Source organism: Prinia subflava, chromosome 4, assembly GCF_021018805.1.
Source record: "Prinia subflava isolate CZ2003 ecotype Zambia chromosome 4, Cam_Psub_1.2, whole genome shotgun sequence".
In the NCBI taxonomy this organism is placed as follows: domain Eukaryota; kingdom Metazoa; phylum Chordata; class Aves; order Passeriformes; family Cisticolidae; genus Prinia; species Prinia subflava.
In genome coordinates, this window is record NC_086250.1 from 26,823,444 (window position 1) to 26,847,447 (window position 24,004).

Sequence of the window (24,004 nt, forward strand, 5' to 3'; positions counted from 1 at the left end):
TTTCCTTTCTTTTCCCTTTTAAGGGATTTTCAGAGACACTATGACAGACTGGCAGTGTGGAAGTTCCTAGTTTGAGCATATTCTTCATCATGGGTATGGATATCCAACTCTCAGTTTCATCCTTGACCTGTTCTAACAAGACAGAAACTTGTTCTTCCTTCTGGAGAGACCATCTAATTAATTATGGAAAATAATATCTCTGATAAGTGGGACAAATTTCCAGTGTTTAACTGGGTCCCTCTTACCTGAGAAGACTTCTTTCTCCTTGATTTGTGATGACTGGGAAATCAGAAGTGAGAAATGTGTCAGTTTAGTAAGGCTTTGACTGTCTTTAATTTCAGCTTGTTTTGTATTGGTGGGATTAATTTTTTTTTCCTACCCAGTCACTTCTGACTTTCTTCTATACAATTTGAAGGTTCTTCCAGAGTCCCTGTTTATAAAACTTAAATGTAGGTATTTTTGGTGTGAACGATTTTCATATCTATCCCTACCTTTGCTTTTTTGAACCAAAAAAGACTGCTTTTTGGTAAGTGTTCTTTTTGCCAAAAGGTTGAAGAGATTCATGCTGCTGTAGCTATTAGCAGTATTTTCCTGAAGAAAGTTCATTCTGAGTCCATCGTGTATTCCTTTCTTAGGTTTTTATCTGAATGAAATTCCTAGGCTGCCTTGCAGGTATACTATGCCATTATGGATGTGCTGCTAGAAGTTTCTGTGTATATGAATGTGCACGTGAAGGAGGAGAAAAGAAGAAGTTAACAGCAGTGGTATATTGTTTGGGATATTCACATCTACAACTTTCCTCCCTTTTATCCTCTATCCTGGCGTCAAGCAGTCAAACAAGGAGCTAAAAAAGGAATTGGGGTCAGTGTACCACCACTTCTTCCTTCTATGCCCTTTGCTGAGAGAATCAAAGGCATAAAGCAGAAACATGAACCATGGGACAGAGGCTCATCATGATCTGTCTGGACCCAAACTCAAAACAGTGGTGCTCTTGCATCCTCTAAGCTGATAGATGCTGCTGGTGAAAGACAGGCTTCTGCCAAATTTGAGACAGGAATGTGAGGCTGCATCTAACTTTAACATGCCAGGGAACATTTCTGGGTGCTGGAAGGTGCCATGTGGCATTCTCCCAAGGGAAGCGCTACCAGGCACAGCTGAAGAATTAGTATGTGCCTGGGGCCTGGTAGACAATCTGGATGCAGCTATCCTGCTTAGAAGGTTTGAGTAGTGTATGTGTGGAGCATTCTATGCCAGTATGACCTCAGTGCCAGGAAATAGTTCCAAACATGTTTAGTTTACTATTGCTGGTGCATCCTGAGTTCCTAAATTATTCAGAGTTGAAGTGCCAAGACAGCTGACATGGCATTCAGGGTCTGGCAGAATGGAGAGTCCTAACCTGCATACAACATACATGACATATTTTCTGGGAGCTAAGCAGAGCCAGATACTTTTAATGGTATCGATTGTGCTTTGATCTCAACAGTATATAAATATTCTAGATCCCAGACTGTCCACTGCTATTTTGTAAATGAGGACTGAAACAATTGTGCCTCTGTTACATGCCAGAATTACATAAACCTCTACCTGCCTAAACATGATTGTCTGGAGAATCTGTTAGGGATTTATGTTGTTCAGAGGGACTCGATGTAGGAAAGCCAAAAACCAGTTTCTGTTAGTAAAATTAAAAATACATTCTTGTACCAATATACCTCTATGTGAAGATTTTTGTATCTGTGATGACTACAAAACTGAAGCTGTAAAATTCATCTTGCCATTTAAAAAACCCTCCAAGCTGTTCTGAAATTATTTCATGCCTTGGACTGCTCCTAAAGTTTTGTCTTCTATGTGGCAGAACTATATGATCAACTGTGTTAAAATTTGTATTTCACTGTGATGAGAATCTATTCCTTCATTGGTTGAACTGTAAAAGTTTTTTGTTTTACAGAAAATAAGTCAGAAGTTTTGTTTCTGTTTTGTTTGCTGTAGAGTTGGTATAGTTTTAGAATTTCTGCAACCATGAACTGCATCCTGGTATTCTGTTTCCATGCCCAAGGAGAAATTAACCATCCAGTTTTGTCTGATTACGCTTTTATAGAAAATATTTACAGTTTCTCTGTGCATTCAGTCTACTCTGAACTGATATGGTCAAAGTCTGTATGGAATCATGGCTGTATGGAATCTTTATGTTAATAATGTACCCCCAGTTGATTCAGTGCCTCACTTATCAGTATTATAGGGGTAATGCTGTGCTGTGTGTGTTTTTTTGAATCATGTGCTATCAATGCAGGGCTTTCAATATAAATTTGGTTTGAGCTCTCATGCCTTTTAAGATTCCAAGTGCCTTCAGATAGTTTTGCACTCTTTCCAGGTGGCTTCTTGAAAATCCAGAAGAGATGGATATTCCGGTAACTAGATGGTTTTTAAACATTTACCTTTTTCTACAACCCTATCATCCTAGGAAAGAAATATTCCTTGAATTGTGCTAATTTTGGCTGTGTCAGACACATCTATATGAGCTTCTTTGCCTGGGTGGTGGGACCATGGGGGGCCAGCCATGAACTACCAACTAGCTGGGCCTTGGCCACTTTTAAAATATAATTCCACTAGAAAGATATATATACGGATTTACTAGTGTGATTCCAAATATGACAAATGTAGTTTTGGTCAGGCTTCAGAACCTGGGGGAAATATCACTCTTCTTACTATTTGAAATCTGACTGTGCCCCCTTTGGTGAAATGATGGCTTCATCTGAATAACTTTAGTGCCAAGATTGAACAGTCAAATCTACTTTGAATGATATGTAGTAAAAGATCTTTCTTGTCAAGATGAAAGATAATTGAAATTTAATGTATTCAGAATAAGGTAAATTCATCTAGGGTCAGTTTTTCAGGAGGCTTTGTGTCTGGATTCTTTTAACAGTTAATACTAAGTAGTTTCTAGAGAACCTAGCCCATGTGTATGTCAGGGGCCTTCCTATCTCCATAATTTTCTAAAACCCTACAGCTTTCTGGAGATTTCACAAAAAAGGATCCCTTCCTCTCTGCAAATGTTTGACCTTTAACGGAAAGAAAAAAAAAAGTGATGTATATGTATAATAATTATGTATAATAAAGGAAAGTAGGATGGAATCTGCCATCCACACATGCATTTCATAACCTTTTTTGGTGTATCATTTCCCTTCTTTTTGGTACAGGCCAGCCTAGCCTTGCATGATACATTTAGTTTAGTACCTAAGGTATATTCCCGATAATCTAACATTTTTATTTTAATATTGCTAAAAAGTTCATGATCCACAGAGCTGCAATTCTATGGAGCACTTGCAATACTTATGGAGTAGGTCTTCATTTTCTAGAAAGCAATCCACAGTAAAACTATTTGAGGTACAAAGAATATTTCATTCTTTAAGTGTAATTGGTTTTTGGAAAATTACAAAACACAGTGTTCACTTTAGATACATCTGGAAATAATGGGTTATTGTTCTTTTTAAGCTGTTTGAAATTCTACATCAGCCAAATCTTCCCTTAGAGTAGAAGTGTCTGTGTCATTTAAACCTCTTAGTTTTGGATTTCATTTCCACATTTGATAAGGCTTTGAAATAGAGTAGAAACAATAACTCCTAATGGATTTAAATAGGGAATTCTAACATAAATAGACTGAAAATTTACTGAATATTTTTACTGTAATTACATTTTGCCTTCTAAGCTGTGTGTCATAAATGATTTTGTTCAATGGAAAGCATCATGTTAGATGAATTGATTTTTTCTAAGTGATCCAAATGATTGTTAGCATATCTTACCAAATACTTTGTCAGTCATGTGATAGATATGACCTTTGGAGTTATTTCAGTAACGGCGTTCAAGAAATTTTAAGTGGTGACATTGTTGTTACATATCCAAAAGCTTTGAAAGACCTTTGTAGTATGTCACTGTGACAGCCTCTAGTTAAAGTATGTTATTTGTCTTTGTGAAAGTAATTTTGTTGTAATAAAAGTATTTCTGGTCAGGATCGTAGTAATGCTATGGATGCTGCTGAGGTAATTCTGACCTCTGTTGGCAAAGCACAGCAAATGAAATGTGTGCTGAGTAGCATCTTTCTGTTTTGATATTATTTATTTCAAATATGACACGTTGCTGACAGAAGAAATCGAGGCATCAATTCTGTGTTTTTATTGTTGGAAAGCTTTTTTCTGTCCTACTGTTGCAGTTAGCTAGAGTGTAGGATAGAGAATTTACGCTCAAACTATCCTTAGTTAATAACATGATCTGATTTAGTAATTTTGTACTATGTTATAGTTTCATGGAATATCATTCTTACTCAGATTTTCTATGCTATGTCAAAACCTTTTGAACATTTCACATTATAATAGCTCTATGTATTAAAGATTAGATGTTACAAAGATTTCATTTCAGGTTTGCAGTATATCTAATAAAGACCAATCCTCAAGGCACAGAAAAAACTTGATCAGTGGATTGGTTTTGCCCAATTGTACTTAATGCAGTAGCTAATTTCACCCTGATTAACTTCCTTATTTAACTTGATAATCAATTTAAGAGAAGAAGGAAATGTTGGTGTAATCTGAGCAGGTGCTAATTTTTTTTCTATGCAGTGACTATCATTTCTAGAATGTATTTGTCATATCTGTCTTTATATTTCATATGTCTTTCCTCAGCTGTGTCCTTGTCAACAAAGTTAATACAAAGCTGATGGAAAGAATGAGTGTTAGCAGTTGGATGGAGGCAGTCAAGATGCAGATACTCCATGGTAGCATGGAGTAGCAAATGCAATAAGAGCACCTCTGATTCGAAATTATGTTTCTCCAAAGAATAGGCTCAATTTTTTAAATATTTATAGTATTAAACATAAACATAAAGTTTACATTATACAATTCAGCAGTATTAAGTCATCTCATGACAATAGGAAAGACTTTTAGTACTATTTTGAATTCATTTTCATTAAGGTTACTTTTAATTACCTTGTATCTTGCAAAAATGTACTGATGCATGCTTCTGACGTTCTCTGCCTTGCTCATTGTCTGCTTAGGCCTGTGGAGTCCAAATAACTGAAGAAATATTCTACTGGAAAGCACAAATGTTATGTATATATTCTACATATGTTATAGGTCACTGATAGCCTTCAAGAGCCTTTGTATCTCAGGATTCATATTTTAGAAGTTAGTTCTTGGAGCTGTAGTCTTTCATGGTTGTGAGTTTCTGTTAAGGTTATGGCAGGTTGTCCAGAAGAGTTGGGCATTATTGCTGCTGTTATGAGATGAAGATATGAAAGCTTTGAATTTAGAATGTGGGAAATCATCGATGTGGATAACTGATTTAATATCATGTGGATGCAAACACAAGAAGTGAGACTCTCACATCTGTTACATTTTCATATGTCAAGATAGTGAGGGAATACTTACATGTATGGAGGGATTAATGTTAATATAGTTGATTTCTGAATCTCATTTTCAAATCTCAGCATAAACTGAGAATGAGGTGTGAGATGGCTTTCAAGAATCAAGAGGAAATGGAATTGTGTATTTCTTGTGTCTATTTTGCTAGTGTCTGAAAGAATTATTCTACTTTTGAGGAAACTCAGATGAGGAAGGACAAGGTATTAAAGCCAGCTGAATTGCAGACTCTCTATATAGCAAGCTCTGTTCTGTGTGTCCTACAGCTATAACAAAGAGTCTCATCTCAGGTTGGTTTCTAAGATGAACAGTGTTTAGTACTGGATTGAGGTCATAGATCTAACAGCATCCACATTCAAAAATCTTTGATGCAAATTGTTACTCTTCCCAGTGCTGCTTCTACTGCCAGAGCTTCAGGAATTTTCATTTCACTGAAACAAATGTCAGTAAGTGTTCCAGGATGCATAATTAATCATTTAGAGGTTTAAAAATCTCCTTTTCTAGTAAATATTGACTTTGCCTCTCTGTGATAAGAATGTGTATAAGAATGTGTTTAAAATTGCAAACACCATGAGTTTATGATGGATGGGAATACTGTGTTGGATCTCCAAAAATTAATTTTGGAAAAATTAATTTTTGGAGAAAACTCTTTTCTTACTAAAGATTCAAGGTCAGTTGAATTAGGAAAAAGAATGGCTGAGGGAATATCTTTCCTAACAAAATATGTCATCATATCTGTATTCTTGAAGAAAAGAAATAGGACTTTACTTCAGTTTATTTCTAATAAAAGCAATATTAGTAATATTAAAAAGTAATACTAAAATTATTATTTTGATGTTAACTGATTTTTACAAAACATGGTCTTTCTGAAAATGTGCTCTGTTCTTCAAAAGAAAATAATGATGGATATACTATACCTCAGCCTTCATGGGTGTATTCATGTAAGTGAATGGAATCAAAAAGTCATAGAATGTGCTGAGTTGGAAGGGATCCACAAGGGTCATCGAGTGCAGCTCCTGGCCTGCAGAGCACCATCCCCGAGAGTCACATCCTGCTGAGAGCATTGTCCAGAGCTCCCTGAGCTGTGTCAGGCTGCTGCTGTGACCACTGCCCTGGGGAACATGTTCAGTGCCCAAACACTCTCAGGGTGAAGAACCTTTTTCTAATATCCAACCTAAATCTCCCCTGACACAACCTCAGGCCATTTCCTCATGTCCTGTCACTGGTCACCACAGAGAAGAGACCAGTACCTGCTCCTTCTCTTCCCATCACAAGGGCGTTGTAACTGCAACGAGGTCTCCTCCAGGCTGAACAGACCACGTATCCTCAGCTGCTCCTCGTACAGCTTTCCCTCAAGGCCCTTCACCATCATTGTAGTTCTCCTTTGGTTGCTCTCTAATAGCTTTATATTATTCTTATATTGTGGCACCCAAACCTGCAGACAGCACTCGAGCTGAGGCTGCTCTAATGCAGAGTAGAATGGGACAATCCCCTCCCTCGACCAGCTGGTGAGTGAGTGTTTGATATACTTAGAGTCATGACACATGCAAGAGCTTCTACAACCCCTCAGAAGATTGATCTCTGTTGTGCTTATAGAAAAATAATAATTGTTTATGTAATTTCATTAAATATTAGTTGTTTGAAAAGAGTTGAAAGAACCCAGTATTTATTTATAAAGGGAGTTTAATATACTAATGTAACCATAAGTATTTTATTCGCACTGAAAAAAGATCTGGCCAAGGCAATTAGCCTTTCTCTATTATGTCACCTAATACTAAATAACACAGTGAGCTGTGTTCCTGGTTAATCTTGATCAATCTATAGCTCTTATACAAAGTGCATAGGTCTGATTCATAACAAATACACAGAACCCAACTACCTGATACATTTTAGGGAGCTCAGACTCATGATACAATGGGTGTGGAGTTTCTTTTCATTGGAACAATTAATCTGATGCACTGATCTTCAGCATTAGCTGTGTGGTATTCTTTCAGATTGCTCACATCACCTAAGATCATACATGGAGATACCATTGGCAATGGTTTTAGACCATGATTCACATTGCTTAAAGATGAATGATTTTACTTTTCAAAGGTATTGCCTGCTGATCTGGTTTTGGACTGTGTATTTTCATAATTTAATAGTTGTTCTTACAGCATTCTTCTGCAGGATGGTGCTGAATGAGAGGTAGTGTTTTTTCCTGTCAGAATGACTGGATTTTCAAGGACAGAACTCTGGATTGAATCCAAAGATCTGTCTGACTCATCATTGACAAGCTGGAGTTACTGTGGTTCTCTGTGGACTAAGAAAAACCCCAGCTCGTCCCTATAGACAAGCGGAATAGAGAGGAACCCTTCTGTCATAACTGAAAAAGGCTTTCCCTCTTTTAACCACTCCAGGCAAATTGGTCTTGACTGTAAAAGCTAACCAGTACTAGTCAGGAACATTTTGCTTTCTGAATATAGCCACAGTATTATGCAGTATACTCAGCCAGTGTACTTCTAGATGAGTAGTCCATTAAGGAATGATGAAGCCAGACTGGTTAGATAAAGGTCAAATGCAAAGTACCTTATATGTGACAGATTTTTTGAATAAAGCATAACTAATTGATTTCCTATTCCTTTGTGTGACATCATCCTGAAGTCAATGTGTTTCTCCCTTTGGTTTTTGCATATTAACTGATTTTTTACAACATTTAAAGTGATGTAACTATTAAGACTATCAGGATAAAACTACATATCCTCAAGGGAAATTGATTGCAGCTTCAAGTAGAGTTCTAACTCAGTTAAAATAATTCATGTGACTTCTGTTCAGGTTTAGTTTATTTAGATTTTACCATACAGAGTACTTAATTGGAGAGACTGAGTGCTCATCAACTTGTTTTTCTAGGTAGATTCTTCCCAAACTGGGCATACCTAATTTTGCATGTAGTTACACATGCACAGACTGTCCAGTCTAAAGAGTTGTAGGACATGCCTCCCACTGGTCTATATCAACCATACCAGACCACTTGTTTCTCTACTATTTTTAGTATAGATATTCAAAGTTGGCTAACCCACAAAATACTTAATAAAACTGCAGAAGTCTCCTGGTCATCTTTTGTTCTGCAAAATTTAACCTTCTCCCTGGTCTCACATGACATCACCTCCTTGCACGGTCTTAACCACAGAGACATATAGCCACACAACTGGATCCCAGGCTACTTCACCTACATTGCTGACTGGTCCAGCTTGGTCTTCATTAGCAATCACACGCTGTCTCACACACCCATGCTACAGCCACAGCCTCCACGGACACACGTGCGTCCTCTGATCCAAGGTCTCCCTCCAGTTTCTGGTATGCAGACCTTCATTTGCTCCATTTCCTGGCCAGACTGACATATATTCTCATTAATCCATCATCTCACTCAAGTGCAGTCAGTCTGGCCGTCATACATGCACACAGGATAGAGGCCCTTGCCCAAGAGAATAGAATCAGAATTTAATAAGGTTGAGTGCAGGACATGACCAGCCTATTGTGCTTCAGAACTGACTATACACGTCACGATCAACCCTTTTTGTCCCCTTATCCATCTATCTTCTCAAACTTGTTCCTCTGTAAATCACCTAAATCCATCCCCTTCCCTGCCTTTGGTTCCTCCTCTAAATATCCCATCAGAAATCTTACTCAATCCACATGTCCTGTAGCCCCAGACAGTGGTATTTCTCAGCTTGAAGTGTTCTCCAGCATTGTTTCATGTGGATGTCTATCACCCTTAGGCACTGGGTGGGGGTTCTCACAGCATGGTTTTGAGAGGGACCCCAACAAGGTGTGTCTCTGCCTGCCGTGGGGCTGTTGTGCTCTGCTGGACTTACATAAATGGGTGTTTAATGCACTGGTGATGCTCCTGTGATGAGCTCCAGAGTGGCAGGGCAACGGTATTACTTGATTTTCCCACTTTCTGGTGTCCCTTTGTGTTGTAGGACACGAAAAAAAGATGAGACTCCAAGTATTTCAGAAGGCAAAGAGCACAGAAAGGCTTTATTGTCTAATTCTTACTACTTTTTGTAAGGTATTCTGATACAGACTTAACATGATTGGTGAATAGGAGCGACACCTCTCTAATCCCATTGGTTAAACTAGAGAAACAGCTAAAATGTTTTCTGTTGAGAACTGGAAAGGCAAAACACCACCTGGAGAAAGATTGTTTTGAGAAAGGATAGTTGCTTGCCAAGATTGTTTTGAGAAAAAGCTTTCTTGAGAAATTTTCCCTCAGGAAAAAATTTAGCAGCTCCTAGCAGGCTAAAATCTCTTAGACCTGGAAATATCAGGCCCACACCTTTGTGCTCCTTTGTGGATAAATAGGATCTGTTTATCACATAACCTAACATGTGCATAAGAATTTGTATCATTTCCAATTATCTCAGTATTATTCCAGTCTGTTCTTTGGGTACTTCACAATCATAATGTCCTCATATACAGGTTCTATAATTTCTCACCTCAGGAGTTCCTTTAAAGTTGTTTCTTGAGTTCTAACTCTATCAAAATACGCTTTTGTAACACCTTTTTCTTTCAATTGCAATACTTTTATCCTGAGGTTATTCAAAGGATAAGGCCATATTGACTCTCTGTGAGACTCATCATGACTAAGGCCATTCTGGATATCCAGGACTTTGGTATCTCTGTGTCTGGCTTTCTGGCTCTCCTCAGCCACACACTAACCTTCAGTCATTTATAACCAACCTTTTCATAGTTCTTTCCACTGGAGAAGCAATGGATGGCAGGTTAGACTAATAATGGCATGGGTCTCATCATTCTCCAACCGAAGATACAGTTAGTAATAGAAAGAATGATAGTGAGCAAGTATATGAGGTTATCTGCATATTTTTAAATGCTGCCACCCTACTCCAAATTTTCATCTGGGCAGATGTAGTCTGTTAAATCTGTCAGTGTTCATTTAACAGTGATACTTCACAAAGTTTGAAAAACAATAATTACTGGTAAGATACTGTTTTTTGAGTCTTACAGTGTTGGACATGATCCCATTCTTATACATGTTTTCTTAGACTACACTTTTTATTTCCATGCTTGTGTTACCACTGTAGTGTTGATCCTGCTGTTTGCATATCTGGAAGAAGATCTTTTTCTATCCCACTGTTCTAGCTAGTTCTAAGTATAGTAGTGAGTAAATGCTGTATACCAAATAATCAAACTCATCATATGTATTGCACTTGAGATATCACATAGAAATCACGAATCAAACAGAATCAGTATGGAAATAAGACAACAGTTTGGTGGAATTCTCCGGTTTTGCAGACTTACACTAAGCGAAGACTGTAAACAGATCAAGATTAAAGAAAGGGAGTGGAATAAGCTGCTCTAGAACCTGAACTTGAGTAACATCCTTAATCCCATGAATGGTTGATCATGAATTTTGGTGTATTTTTCATATTGAGGTGACAAAACAGCAGGAATCAAAATGAGATAAGCACGTCCAAAGTTGAAATGTTGTTGAGTCACATTTCACACTGATACAACAAAAGCTCTTAATTGGAATTATATATACAATAAGCTTTAAGCATAAAATCAGTATTAATTGAATTGATAATCCATTTGCCATTCCCTTTATTTTTAATTAAAATAATAAAAATTATTATTGTTATTGTAATTTTGGATTTTTAATTCTCTCTTGCGTCATGCAACAGGATTTTTTGATACTGGAAAGAAGATCAAAGATAGCCTTTCTCAAAATATCATCTACTTTTTTCAATTTAATACCTGTAACTGCACCTGTTTGAAATTAATCCTAAAATACATTTTTCAATGTTTATTTCCCATGTACAGTTATTTATTAGGCTTTAAAATATGACTTTCTAAAAGCATTTTTTCTCCACTGCTTTGGGTACTTCTGTACTTCTTGGTACACTATTATTGTGTAACAGTTTGCATTTTCAAAATTCTCTGTAAAATGGACCATGTACTCTGTATAAACTGAGTTAGCACAACTGAATGCATGTATGAATGTAGACACAGCACTAATAAAGAGCCTGGCTGTGTGCTCAAGTACTTGAGTCAATGTGTTTCTGTCACATTAACAAAAAGCATGGAAAATTTGGAAGATTTTGACTCAGAACAAGACAAATTCCTGTAATACGTACTTATTCTGTGGAGCACAGAAAAAGTAAGAGGCTATGTTAATCTGAACTGGTTGTTGTTTGCCACTGGCATCAATGGAAAGAGGATGAAGTTTAGACTGTCATGTCACCAGGCAACTTTCTAAGGCTTTTAAAAATTTTTATCATTGTTCACCAAGAACGTTTTCTTTCACCTTAGAAAAGCTACCATATAAGGACCAGAAATATTTTTGCATAGTCCTGAAATAGTATAATGATAATGGAATGATATAATGCAGATATTTGTACAGAGAGGAAATGTGATGGAAAAATTATGCAAACCTGTCATGGGATGGCACTGGCCAGATGTTAATGCACCTATGAATATATGTTTTTTCTCTAACAATTACTGTGGGATGTGATCAGGAACAGAGCAGAGCAGGCTTAAATCTTGAAAACAAAAAAACCACCAAAACTTTATTACATTACATAAGAACAGAGACAGAAAAAAACTTTTAAACACACACAGAGACAGAAATAAAAACTTCTCAGAACATTTCTTCTCTCAGTTTCTACCCCCCCACACATTACTCTTCACAGACCAAACCTTTGGGTTTTAGATCAAACAATCACCACTCAAAAACAAACTAATCCTCAATTCAGCAAGGGAGAGAGGAGTCTCTCTCGCACCACAGACTGTTCCTCAGAAAACACGGGTGCACCCCTTATGTGTTCCCATGTCACCCGTGGCACCGCCCGGAGAAGTCTGCCAGGGTGACACTCTCTTTTTTCCTATGTCCAGCGCTCTCACCGCTGTCCATAGGCTGAAAGCTGCATACAGGGCTCTTTTAAGGATACTTGCATGCCGAGCTCTCCCCCTTTTTTCTTAGGGGCCGGGGTTCCCAGAGCAGGTCTGCCCTGAGGGCAGAGGGCGCCACCTCACCCTCCCCCTCTCTTCTCTGCTCGCTCCACTCTTCAAGTGCCAGTCACTGTAGCAAAAGCAAGGGCAGCTGTATCCACCCAAAATGCAGTTTATGTTCAAAAGAGACTTAAGTTCAGTCCATGGCTAACATTATGCAAGAAAAGTCCAGCTCAGAAAGCTACTCTTCTCATTCTTTGCCTATCGGGTTCTTTCCAATCATGCTTTATCATCTCGGTCCCAGGCCGCTTCCCTCTCTCCTCTGAAACCACCAGTCATGAGAATCAATGTCTAAGAAAAGTTTCTTTCTGCCAAGCAAGGGTTAACAGTTTCTATCTCTCGGCAGCGTGCAGGCTCAGGCACTCCCAGGCTGGGCAACTCCCACCTGGCTGGGCACCTTCTCCCGGAGTTTGGGGGGAAGGGGGGTGAGCACACACAGAAGGCACTTCCACAGTTTTCCACCCTCCATCCTGGACGGGGCAGCTCAGTTCCAGTCCTGTCCACTCTCTTCTCCTCCCCCCGGGGCTCTGGCTTACCTGAGCCCGACCACGTGTTTCCCCTCCCCCACCCAGCCTCGTGGCTGGGCAGGGGAAGGAGGCCGGACACGTCTCTCTGCTGAAACCGGGATCTAAAAGAGGCCGAACCCCCCTGAAGTCCTGCTTTTAACTCTTTGTGTCCTCAGAGGCGTGTCTAAACCTCTGAGTGACCAATCCAAGTGCCAGCAGAAAAGCTGATCACTGATTGGACTGCTCACCTCTCCTTAGAAAAATTTACCTCCCCCCGCAACCACGACAAAACCTTGCAAGCATATTCGTGTACTGTTGATGGGGAGTATGTCTGTGTGATGATTAGCTGGAAAAAACTTTTATTTCTTTGCTTTTCTGTTAATTTCAATTAATATTTGACATCACTTTGTAAGGTCAATATATACTTTGTCCACAGTGAGAGCAGACTGTAAGAAGACCTGTCTGCTTTCAGCAATTATGTAAATAGTATAACAGACTTCTGTTTATTTGTGCCTTACTTTGGCAATATGTAATGGAAGAAACTAATGATAATCACATTTTAATTCATCACTGAATGAAAACTAATTTTTTGCACAAAAAGAAGGTTCAATTACTTTTCAATTACTTTCTTCAAATTCATTAAGTAATAGGAAAGTTTTATTTTACTGATGTACATAGGAAAACAGATTCCTAACTTACTACTGCATGCCATGTTAAGAAGTTTGATTTTTGACTACCTAAAAGTACTAGAAGAAATATATTGTGGAGAATATTTAATATTAACAGTATTCTGAAGAACCATTAATTTTCTGTCAATAAATAGTCTTTTCTAGAGATTGAACGGTGTTTGTTTTCTACCAGATGCTCCTTAGTGTTGCTTTCACAGATGTTCTAATACACAAATAAATCAATATATTTAATAATTCTTCACATATAATATATGTTTATGATACTAAAGAAGGGATAATTAGATTTTTCCTCAATCTCTACTTTTGTTTGAAGTCAGATGCTTTGTATGGAGGTTATATATGACTGGACTTTTGTCTTGCTGTATTCTAATTGCAAGAGAAGAGCTTTAAGGAGCTGGGAGTTTTAGGATGTAAGAATTTGTATTCAGACTGTCCAATTTGAATTTGATTCTCAGTTATCAAAACATAAATATCCCGTGTATATACTGGACCTGCACTCCTTTTGTAGGAAGTCATGTTGCAATACTGTTGCAATGCAAGACCTCCTCGGAGAGGATTTCTGCACCAGCCCCAGGGGAGAGAGCTGCCTGCAGCCAAGTCCTGCTTTTGTTTGCTGTGTTCTGTAGCTGGATAACCGCCCTGTGATTTGAGCATGTCTTTGTGTACCCTTTGGGAGCTGACAGTGATTAGTCTGTCCATCCTGTCTTGTGTCTCTGAGTCATCAGCATTTACTCATTGTCTTTTGTCCTTTCCCTCTCAGCCTCCCAACCTGAGTGTCCTGAGGAGTTGCACATAGGTGCATTTATATACTCTTTAATAAAGTTTTAGAGGGTTTTTTTTGTTTTAAATCAGTATAGTTTCAGTTGAAAAATGTTTCCTAAGACCAGAGTGAGGAGGTATAACAATGTTTTAATTAAGAAATGGCTTAAAAAACAAAATTCGGGGAGAACAAATGAGGATTATCTTGGGGAGTTTTGGTTGGGTTTTTTTAGTTTCTAGTTTTTCTTAGATTTTGTATAATTTTATTCATAATGCCTAGCACATCATGAATAGTATATGAAATCTTAGATCCTTGCATTTTGAAAAAACAACCAACAGACAAATCCTAAGAACTCTAAGTCAAGCAAACAAGCTATCAAAACCAAGTAAATTATGTTCTGGTTGATAGTGTATTTTTTGTTTGTTTATTTTTGTAATATTTAAAATCTTACTTTCCATACCACTTCTTGTTTTCTTCATTCTCCTATAAAGTGGTATATATCAAAGGATGAAAATATAATTCAATAAATAAGACAATAATTGATAAACGCTATGCAGAAGTATGAGAGGTTGTACCTTATCAATACATAAGGACTTCTTTCCTTCTAAAGATAGACAGCTTGTCTTTGCCATATAAATAACATCTGTCTATTACAGAGGAGCTATCAGTTCAGGGACTCAGTTTTTATTATTCCATGAAGTTAAAATAATTTCCTTTAATTGAAAATATTAGAGTGCCTTTTCTTATCTGAAAGTTGCCTTCTGTAGAAAAGAACATTTGTAGATGTCTGAGCAGATTTTTTAAGAAGTTACTTTTTTTTGCTCATTTGCACCCAACAAAATAATTCAATCCTGTTCTTCCAAGAAATTAAATTGCAGGGAGAGGTGAGGTACCCAGCATTATGTAGAATTATTCTCACTGCAGAACATAATGTTTCACACAAATAATTCTGTATGCATATAGTATTCCTTGTGGGAAAACAACTGCTTAAGTTTATGAGCTAATGAATCATTCAAATACACAAGATGAAAAAGAGACCAGTCTACATCAGTATTCTCTAGTGTGCATGTATATGTGTATATATATATATATATATGTACATATGTATATAAAATACTGATTCCATAGTAAATAATTCTTAAAAATCATATGTTAAGCGTAACATGTCATTTTACTGCTGTTGATAATGAAAAATGCCAGTATGAAAAATTCTTTTTACTTATTAGCTTCAAATTATTTTCTTTAAACTACAGCACTTGATTCTAATGTATGAAGTGAAGGGAAATATGGCTTGCCAATGACTGTTTAGCACTGTATTAGAAACTAAAGAAAACAGATTATAACTCAGGACTCATAATTTTGTGTTCTGGAAGTTTTCACACCGATGATTGAAAACCATTACAGAAGACTAAATTGCTTTTGTAAAAGATAGAATCAGTTTCCAATGTGGTCAGTTAGATTAAAAAGCCTGCTAGTTCTCAATACACCTCTGTAATCCAATTTCCAGGGCTTGGTTTTGTTGTTGGTTTTGGCAGATTAGCAGCCATGTTTTCCACTTTGAAACAAAATATGTCCTTTACTGTTTTTTGAAGAGTCTGTAATAGATTATGAAACTGGTTAAACAGGACATGTAATGAATTTGACTGTAAAATATAGAAAAATAACCAAACATAATTTAATTAACTTATTTTTAAATATATATCTAATTTTAAAAAATATAATCAGGTAAAATGGGAGCTAAAATATCAAGTTAAGTAAAGGGAATAAATTCCCTGCCCCTTTAAACAATATGATTGGTTCTTACTAATCTGATGTTTGTTTGATTCTAGACTAACTGACCTAAAGACAATGTGGAAAGACCTAAAGACTTGTGGAAAAGTAATGCAAAATCAGATAATAACCTCAGAGTAATTACCAGAGTAATACAGGGAGAACAGATCTAATTGAAATGACTATTCTGTTATTAGTCTTTGAGTTTGCCCTACATAAAGTTCACGACTCTTATATAGATGGATGTGTAAACTTATTTTTATAAATAAATTATATTGATATCAAGATGACATTTGCTATTTTAAGTTTTCTTCAAGGTAATTCATCTCGTTTAATCACACTTGTTGCAGAGATCTTTAGATTATTTGTAGATTAGATTTCTGACACTTCTGTACTTGCCAAGCCAAAAAATTAACATCACAATTTTGCTTTATTTGCAGCATCTGGCGAGGACCAAACATAAACTGCACTGACAGTTCAGGTTATACTGCTTTACATCATGCAGCTTTAAATGGACACAAGTAAGTGCCCACATTTAGTTTTTATGTAGTATGATATTTAATTATGTAATGCAAGAAAATATAGTGTAGTTCTGAGATTTGTACCAAAAATTGGCAAACCTTGACTTATTAAAAGAGCCTTCTTTCCAACTGAATATATTAATATAAGATGTTTTGACACTGTCATCAATATCAATAAGAAGTAGTGACAAATGGGAAGTATAGTTTAAAAGCTATTGATTTTTTACTGCTAGTTCTAAATTCTTCCTTGGTTTTGGGGAAATTTAGCATTGTTACTGCTAGTCTTGGCTCTAGTGCTTTTTCATTGCTGGGAAATCGCAGCAGAAAATATTGTGTTATATTTCTGTGTGTATGTACATATGTATAGAGTGTGAACGTTTCAGGAAGCAATTTTATGAAAGAACAGTGGAGATTAATCATTATCAAAACAAAAGTAATATGCAAAGAATATTTAGTAATTACACACTTGAAAGCAGGAAAAAAGAGGGCATTTTCACTAAAGAAAGTTTTGACATAAAGCTTTGGTTAACTCCTCTATGGGAGATAAGGAATTGATCAAAACCCAGTTGAAATTAAGTGTGATTTGCATGAATTTTAATTTGATTTTGGACTGTTCATAAAATTACACATGTATATATAATTATTATGTGTTTAGTTTACTCATTGCACAATTTTTGCATCCTTCTATGGAAAAATTAAAACTTTAGAATGTGTCTTCAATTGTATTCTAGAAAAGTGCCTATTTTAGATGGATTAATCTTTTGATGAATATGGGATATTCTTTGTAAATAAATATAGAAATAAAACTCTTGAACTAGATATTGTGCATTTCCAAAGTTTCAGTTGTGTAGGAGGGTTCAGAATCATCCATTATTATATTTTGACATTAGGTCTACATTCTTTATATGATCTATTAAACTCAGCAATTTTGTTCGTGATTTATGGATTGTTTCTTGTGCTGTTGATAATATTTGACTGACCAAACCCCAAGCATTGGCTTGCAAAGATTGCTGGTTTTACATAGATGATAATTGGCTTTGGTATATTTAATACTGGCAATAAAATAATAGTTACACAGAAAGATAAAAATATTGCTGTATAAACACTGAAACTATCAGAGGTTTCAAGTGAATCCTGGCAATATAAACTATAAAATCCCAAAACATACAAAACCCAAATGATGATTTCAGACACAGTATTGACCAAACTTTTTCTGCGATCAGGGAGGACTTAAAATGTGGATTTGTGTGCAGCAGCAGATATAACTGCAACGTTTGAAAGTCCAATGTTGGCTGCTATGACCCCTTACACTCACAGCAGTATAAGCTACAGTAACTGACATTAAAATTATACCTTGTTATATTAAAGTAAACTGAAATACATAATGAGGTATTTTGTGATAAATCATGAGGGTTTCAGGATCTGTTATCCAAGCCATTATACTGATCTTGCTGCAATGGTAGCAATAAAATTGGACAGACACCTGGTGGTTCTAATTTTGTTAGTCATCACAAATAACAAATAAATTACTTTGCACTCTATTTGAGTTTTCAAACTTGATATTCAGAGTCAAAATGACATACAATCATTTGACACAAGAATCTTGCCACTTAGAAGTTCCTGTCCTTTAAAAACTTCAGTGATTTTAATTTTTCCCACTTTACACTAGGTTGAACCTGAGAGATTTCAAAGTTTTTCAAGAAAAGTAAGAATAAAGAGTTTGTGGCTGGGATACTTGTTGGACACCATTGTTCAAATCCTTGCTTGATCACTGTGTGTAATGAATTCCTTCCTCCTTGGTTATTCGGGGATCATTTTCTTTCCTTCGGAAACTATTCTGCTTTATATAAGTAATTAAATCGTATCTGGGGCAGGCACTGGAATCTCAGTCTCCCTAAGTAATTTCACTTAGCCCAGTAATGTTACTGGGCTAAGGACTTACCGTCTCCTCCTCCCTGAAATGTATTTGTACAAAATGAAAAAGTTCTGCCAAAGCACTAAAAAAGACTCACCCTAGATACGTGTGATGGGTCAGGGCATTCTTGGAGGATGAAGGAGATGCATGTTCTATTTTTTAGCTTGAATCTCGCAATAGACTCTTCTCAAAAATTCCTGTATGTTTTTATCTATAGATTTCATCTGTGCAGAACTTTTCTACTGATTTTCTTCCACTTAGTTCAATTTATGCTTCCTTTGTTTGGTATTCCTTTCAAAGGAACTTCTGTGTATGTCTAGCTCTCATCAGACCATTTACTGCAAAACTAACTATTATTTAATGGGAAGTCTCTCAAACATTACGTGTACTAAAAAGTTTCCCTCAGGAGTCACTTTTCTGGAAATTTTTGTGTAGCAGAAATCTTTCTGTAGTGGAGCTGCTCTTTCTTAGCTGTTCTCATGGTACTTGACCTTGTTGGGGGAACCAAAATCCAGCTTAAATTCTCCTCAAAGCTTAGATGAGGGGACTCCAGTATCTTTTGAAGTCACCTGGGAGTTTCTTTTGACCTGGATATATTCCCTCATAACTCACCACATTTTTCTTTCAATATTCAATTAAATAAGGTTCTGTCAAGGTTAGAAGAATTGCCTTAGATGTATCTTCTGTCTTAATTTGCAGTCAATTCGTAGAAATTTTTTGGTCATAACATTGAGCTCTCTTCCCGCACTGATTTTTTGAGCTAAATCAGTAAGTCAGTGTTTCCATATTTGTAAAAAGTATTTGTAGAACTGCCCAGACAGGATCATAGATTCTCTTAGCTTAATAACTAACAAGGCCTGACTGTGTCAAGATACGAGACTACAAATGCAGCAATAAAACAGAATTTATTTACTTTCTGACATACTTGGTAATGTTATCATACGACACAGATGATTTTTATGTTTAGCTTTTGAAGTTAAGTACAGCAGACTGCTTAAAAATCAGAGATACAATATACCAGCTTATGCTAATCTTTCACTTAATGTATGATAACCCACACCAGAAGTACTGAAATGAATGTAAAGAATTAAAATGGTAATAAGTCACTTTTCCCCTCACTGCTACAAGGCAGCTGAATGTGGGAAATGAAAATAGAAGCAGTTATTTCATAGAAGTTATACATAGAAGAAGTTATTTCACATTTCCAGCTAGATTATCATTAAATTGTTTCTTAACTATTTTTGAGATAATGTCTTAAAGAAGAGGGGAAACTATTACTTAAGCCTTACGGTTAGAAATATGTCCATAAAACTATCCTCTTGTCCTCCTGCCTCCAGAATACAGCAGTGATGGGGAAAAGAGTACTTCTGGGTCTTTAGTGCCTTGAGGGACATGCACATGTTCTGGATGCGCAAATTCTAAAAATGAGTCTGTGGCCAGGTGGTCCTATTGAAAGAAACGAGAGAGATGATGATCATGTTGTTGATGGTATTCATAAGAAGCAAGAATCATTACAATTAATAGCATTTTGTCTGTGTTTTATTATCTATTTTCATTTTCAGAAACCGGTCCTCACTTTTTGTAGCTACTTCACTTGAAATACGGGTTTGCGTGTTTTTCCTATTTTCCAGGATAAAAATACTGGTAATATGTATGTTCATGTAAAAATTTCATAAAATTAGCTTCCTGTTGATTTTTAGATTTACCTCCTGTTTTCCAGGGATATAGTTCTCAAATTACTTCAGTATGAAGCATCAACTAATGTAGCAGATAATAAAGGTTACTTTCCTATTCACTTGGCTGCTTGGAGAGGAGATGTAGATATTGTGAAGATTCTCATCCATCATGGACCATCACACTCCAGAGTGAATGAACAGGTGAAGTGAAAAAAAAAAATTGTTTTCATCATCAGAAAAAACCCAGCACATATTCTTTAGGTCTGACCAATTTATAGACAAGTAAAAAAAAAAAAGTCAATTTTCCATTTTTCCATTGTTTCAGTAATTCCTTCTCCAAGACTGATAAAATCTTCCATTATAAGCATAACAGATACCTTTCTTCTGGATAGACACTGACCTAAAGAATATGAGATTTAAAGAGTATGGAAAACCCTTCTGTTTGTTTTGGAAAAATCATATGAAGACATACTCTAACTATGCATCTTTTCTGTATGGTTGTAAATTTGCATAAACTTTGTGTATTTTTTACTATATTATATATTAAGTTCCTGAAAACCTTTGAGATAAAATTAATGTCCTTGGTATATTTTAGGAATACTGTAAATTATCAGATATGCAGAGGTAAATGAGAAACCAGATGGACTGCATGGATGCACTTGCAGCAGAAAGGACACATAAAAAGACCAAGAAAAGTTATGAGAGTGTTACAGTGTGTAAGGGCAGTGTAACCATGTTGCATTCTACTGTCAAACATATGGTACACCTTCTGTTTTTACGCTGTATATTCTTACATGGTCCATTCGCAGGACTAGTATTTAGAAATAGAAAAAAGCTGATTAAAATTTGACACCATCTAGGCTGAGCTGTTTAAGAACTGGAAGTAGGCTATGAAATACAGATAGTAACCATGAAACAATTGCGTTTGTCATGGTAGTCAGACAGTCGGAATGTGAAGGTGGGAGTCAGCTCCTAATTCAGATCTAAGCTGTAATGTTTACATTGCCTGTATGTGCGCCTTTTGGTTCCACAGAGGTCTGGTCTGTGTAACCACAGGAGCCAACAGGGCAATTCAGGTGACTAAAAGGAGGATTCAGGTGTCCAAACATAGAAATGCAGTACCTTCTGAGGCCCTGCAGTAACTGAACTGAGACATCTGCATGGGCCTGAGAGTGTGACAGAGGGTGCTCAGAATTTCCAGGTCCTTGTGGAATGGGTGCTGAAGTCCAGGTATGGTACCACCTGGTGTGGTACCACCCCACCTCAAATGGCACCTCAAATGGCAAAGTGCAGTCTAATACGAATTGTTCTCTTAGTGCCTACTTTAGTGTGGCCAGAAGGCAAACTGTGAGAAGATAAGAAATGTGAGACCTAGATTACAAACACTTATCCATGTGGGATTCCATGCTTTGAGTAATCAATTTGATATCTGAGGTTATACACCTAGCCATTGGAATCCATACAGTAACTAGGATATAAATATCAAGTATTAATGCAAGAAATGTAGGAAAATAATAAAATATGTCTGTGTTACTCTCTTCTGGGAAATCCTGTAATACTGTTCAAGAAAAAAAAACTCTTCAAAATTTGTCATTCTGTGATTACAGTTTCAGATAAACATAATTCTCCAACTTTCTCATTCACATCAGCTATTTTATGGAGGATGAAACCAGTTGAACTGTAGGATTACCTCTTGTCAAGGAGAGGTTTTTCAGTTTTATTTATGCAACAAAACAAAAAGCAGCCATTGAATTGTGAATGCATTTACTTGAAGACACTTCGTATATTCTACTGACAAAATACTGGAAGCTGTGTAGGAACTTCAGAGAGGAGGAGAGTGAAAAAGATATTTCAGTAAGATCAGAAAGAGAAATGTATATTCAAGTCTACTTCTCCCCAGTCCCACGTATACCTCCAGACTTCTAGGATATTGTCAAACTTGATTAGGTGTGCTGTATCTGATTTGATCACTGGAGCAAATAAACAGGGATACAGCTGATAGTTCTACACCCCACTGACTACAAAAAGGTCCTCAGATGTACTCTGGTTTATGCATTTAACCCAAAAACCTTATAACAGAAAATGTGTGAGTGATCCTCACAAGAAATGTTGCATCTTAAGTCTTTTAGGGGAATATTGATTATATTAAACTTTGAAGTTCAACTCAGAGTTTTTCTGACCTTGTATGTTCCTTGCTGTTCCACTCTAGACAATGCTCAGGTTTTGTATGTGGGCTACTTTGCTGGCACCTACTTTCCCCTGCTAATTAGCACTCTACATGAATATATAATTCTATAATAGGGGAATATTCTCTGTATCCCAGAAAGAGCAAAATGTCTTGTTGTTATAGAGCCACCTCCATCCACATTTCCTTAAATAACACCTGAGAGGCATCCTCAGCCTAACACCTGTTGTATATTCATATGAGCCTGTAGGATTCTGAGGCTTTTCCTTATTTACAGATAGGCTCTCTAAGGCAGGTGACTCCTCAAAGCTCTCATAACTTCTCTCAGGAGCTGAAGCTATGGCTTGTAAGAAATCCTGGACTACTTTTCTTCTTTCATTTTTTTCTGAGAGTTTGAGATAAAGACAGCCATTTTTCATTACACTATTTCACCACAGCAAATAGTGCACTCCAGTCAGACTTTTTTCCTCTGTTTTTGTTGTGTTGTTATTTTGTTGTTGTTTTTTCTTTAAGGATCACATTAAGATGTAATTGTTTGCATTTTAAGAAAATAATTTTGTTCATGATTTAAAAATTATTGCAACTAATTTGTAAGACATTTTAGTTTTCATCTATCTCATTGAAATTCTACGTGAAAGTAATGTTTCTAAAAACTTGTGTGAAAGCAATGAATGACTGAACAAAGAAATGAAAAATTTATTATGCATAAGCGTATATTACATGAAATAATGGCTTTTATATGATATATTGTAAATTGATCTAACTGCATTCTACACTTTCAAAATGCAGTGAAGTAGCATCATAGCATCATATCAAACCATAGCCAGCATCTAAAGCTCTGAATGCCCCCTGCTGTTCCTATTACATAAAATTGGAACAAACAGTAAAGAGACAAACAGTTAAATGACAATTATATTATGGGGGTGGTGGAATGTAGACTGGCAACTCTACACACAGAGAGAACAGTTACAGTATAACAATTATGTAAGAAGGATTCTATCACTGTTTAATGTAGGAGTCTTTGTTGACAGGTGTGATGTATATTTTAAATCACAAAATATGCTAACATTGCAAAAATGTAAGAGTTTAACTCGATTGATAAAGATTTAATATTACATAAATTATAAACTGAATTAAGATAGTATGAGATCAAGATTTGTTAATTGATACTACCAAATAAAATAAAAAGGTGTGCTGTTATTAACAGTCAAACTACTTACATGTTTATTTATGTAAGGACATCTGGATAGCTAAAACATTTATTGTGGCAGCTTTCATTATAAATTGCATTATAAATTGCAGGATTGATAACAAATCCTAATCTATGAAAAATGGATAACAAATAACAGTCACATACAGGTCAATATGCAGTGTTTGGGTTTTTTGCAGGAAAAAGTGTGAATAACATCAGGAGTAAATGTAAATATGTATTATTAAATATGAATAAAATACATTCCACATATATATATATGCATATATATACATAATATGAATTGTTAAAAATTTACAAGAAAAAATGTGAACATTTCTGAAATTTTTATGGATTCATTGCACTGTAGAATTTCC

The 24,004-nt window shown here is 36.2% G+C and overlaps 1 protein-coding gene across 6 annotated transcripts in view; it reads left to right on the forward strand.

Moving 5' to 3' along the window:
• Nucleotides 1-24,004, forward strand: part of ANKS1B (ankyrin repeat and sterile alpha motif domain containing 1B) — a 422,022-nt gene that overhangs the window by 30,943 nt on the left and 367,075 nt on the right. For all 6 annotated transcript variants that reach the window (XM_063396248.1, XM_063396245.1, XM_063396246.1 and 3 more), the window contains exons 2-3: nt 16,582-16,662; nt 20,298-20,454. In XM_063396248.1, the coding sequence (XP_063252318.1) occupies nt 16,582-16,662; nt 20,298-20,454 (238 nt within the window). The remainder of the gene's footprint in view (nt 1-16,581; nt 16,663-20,297; nt 20,455-24,004) is intronic.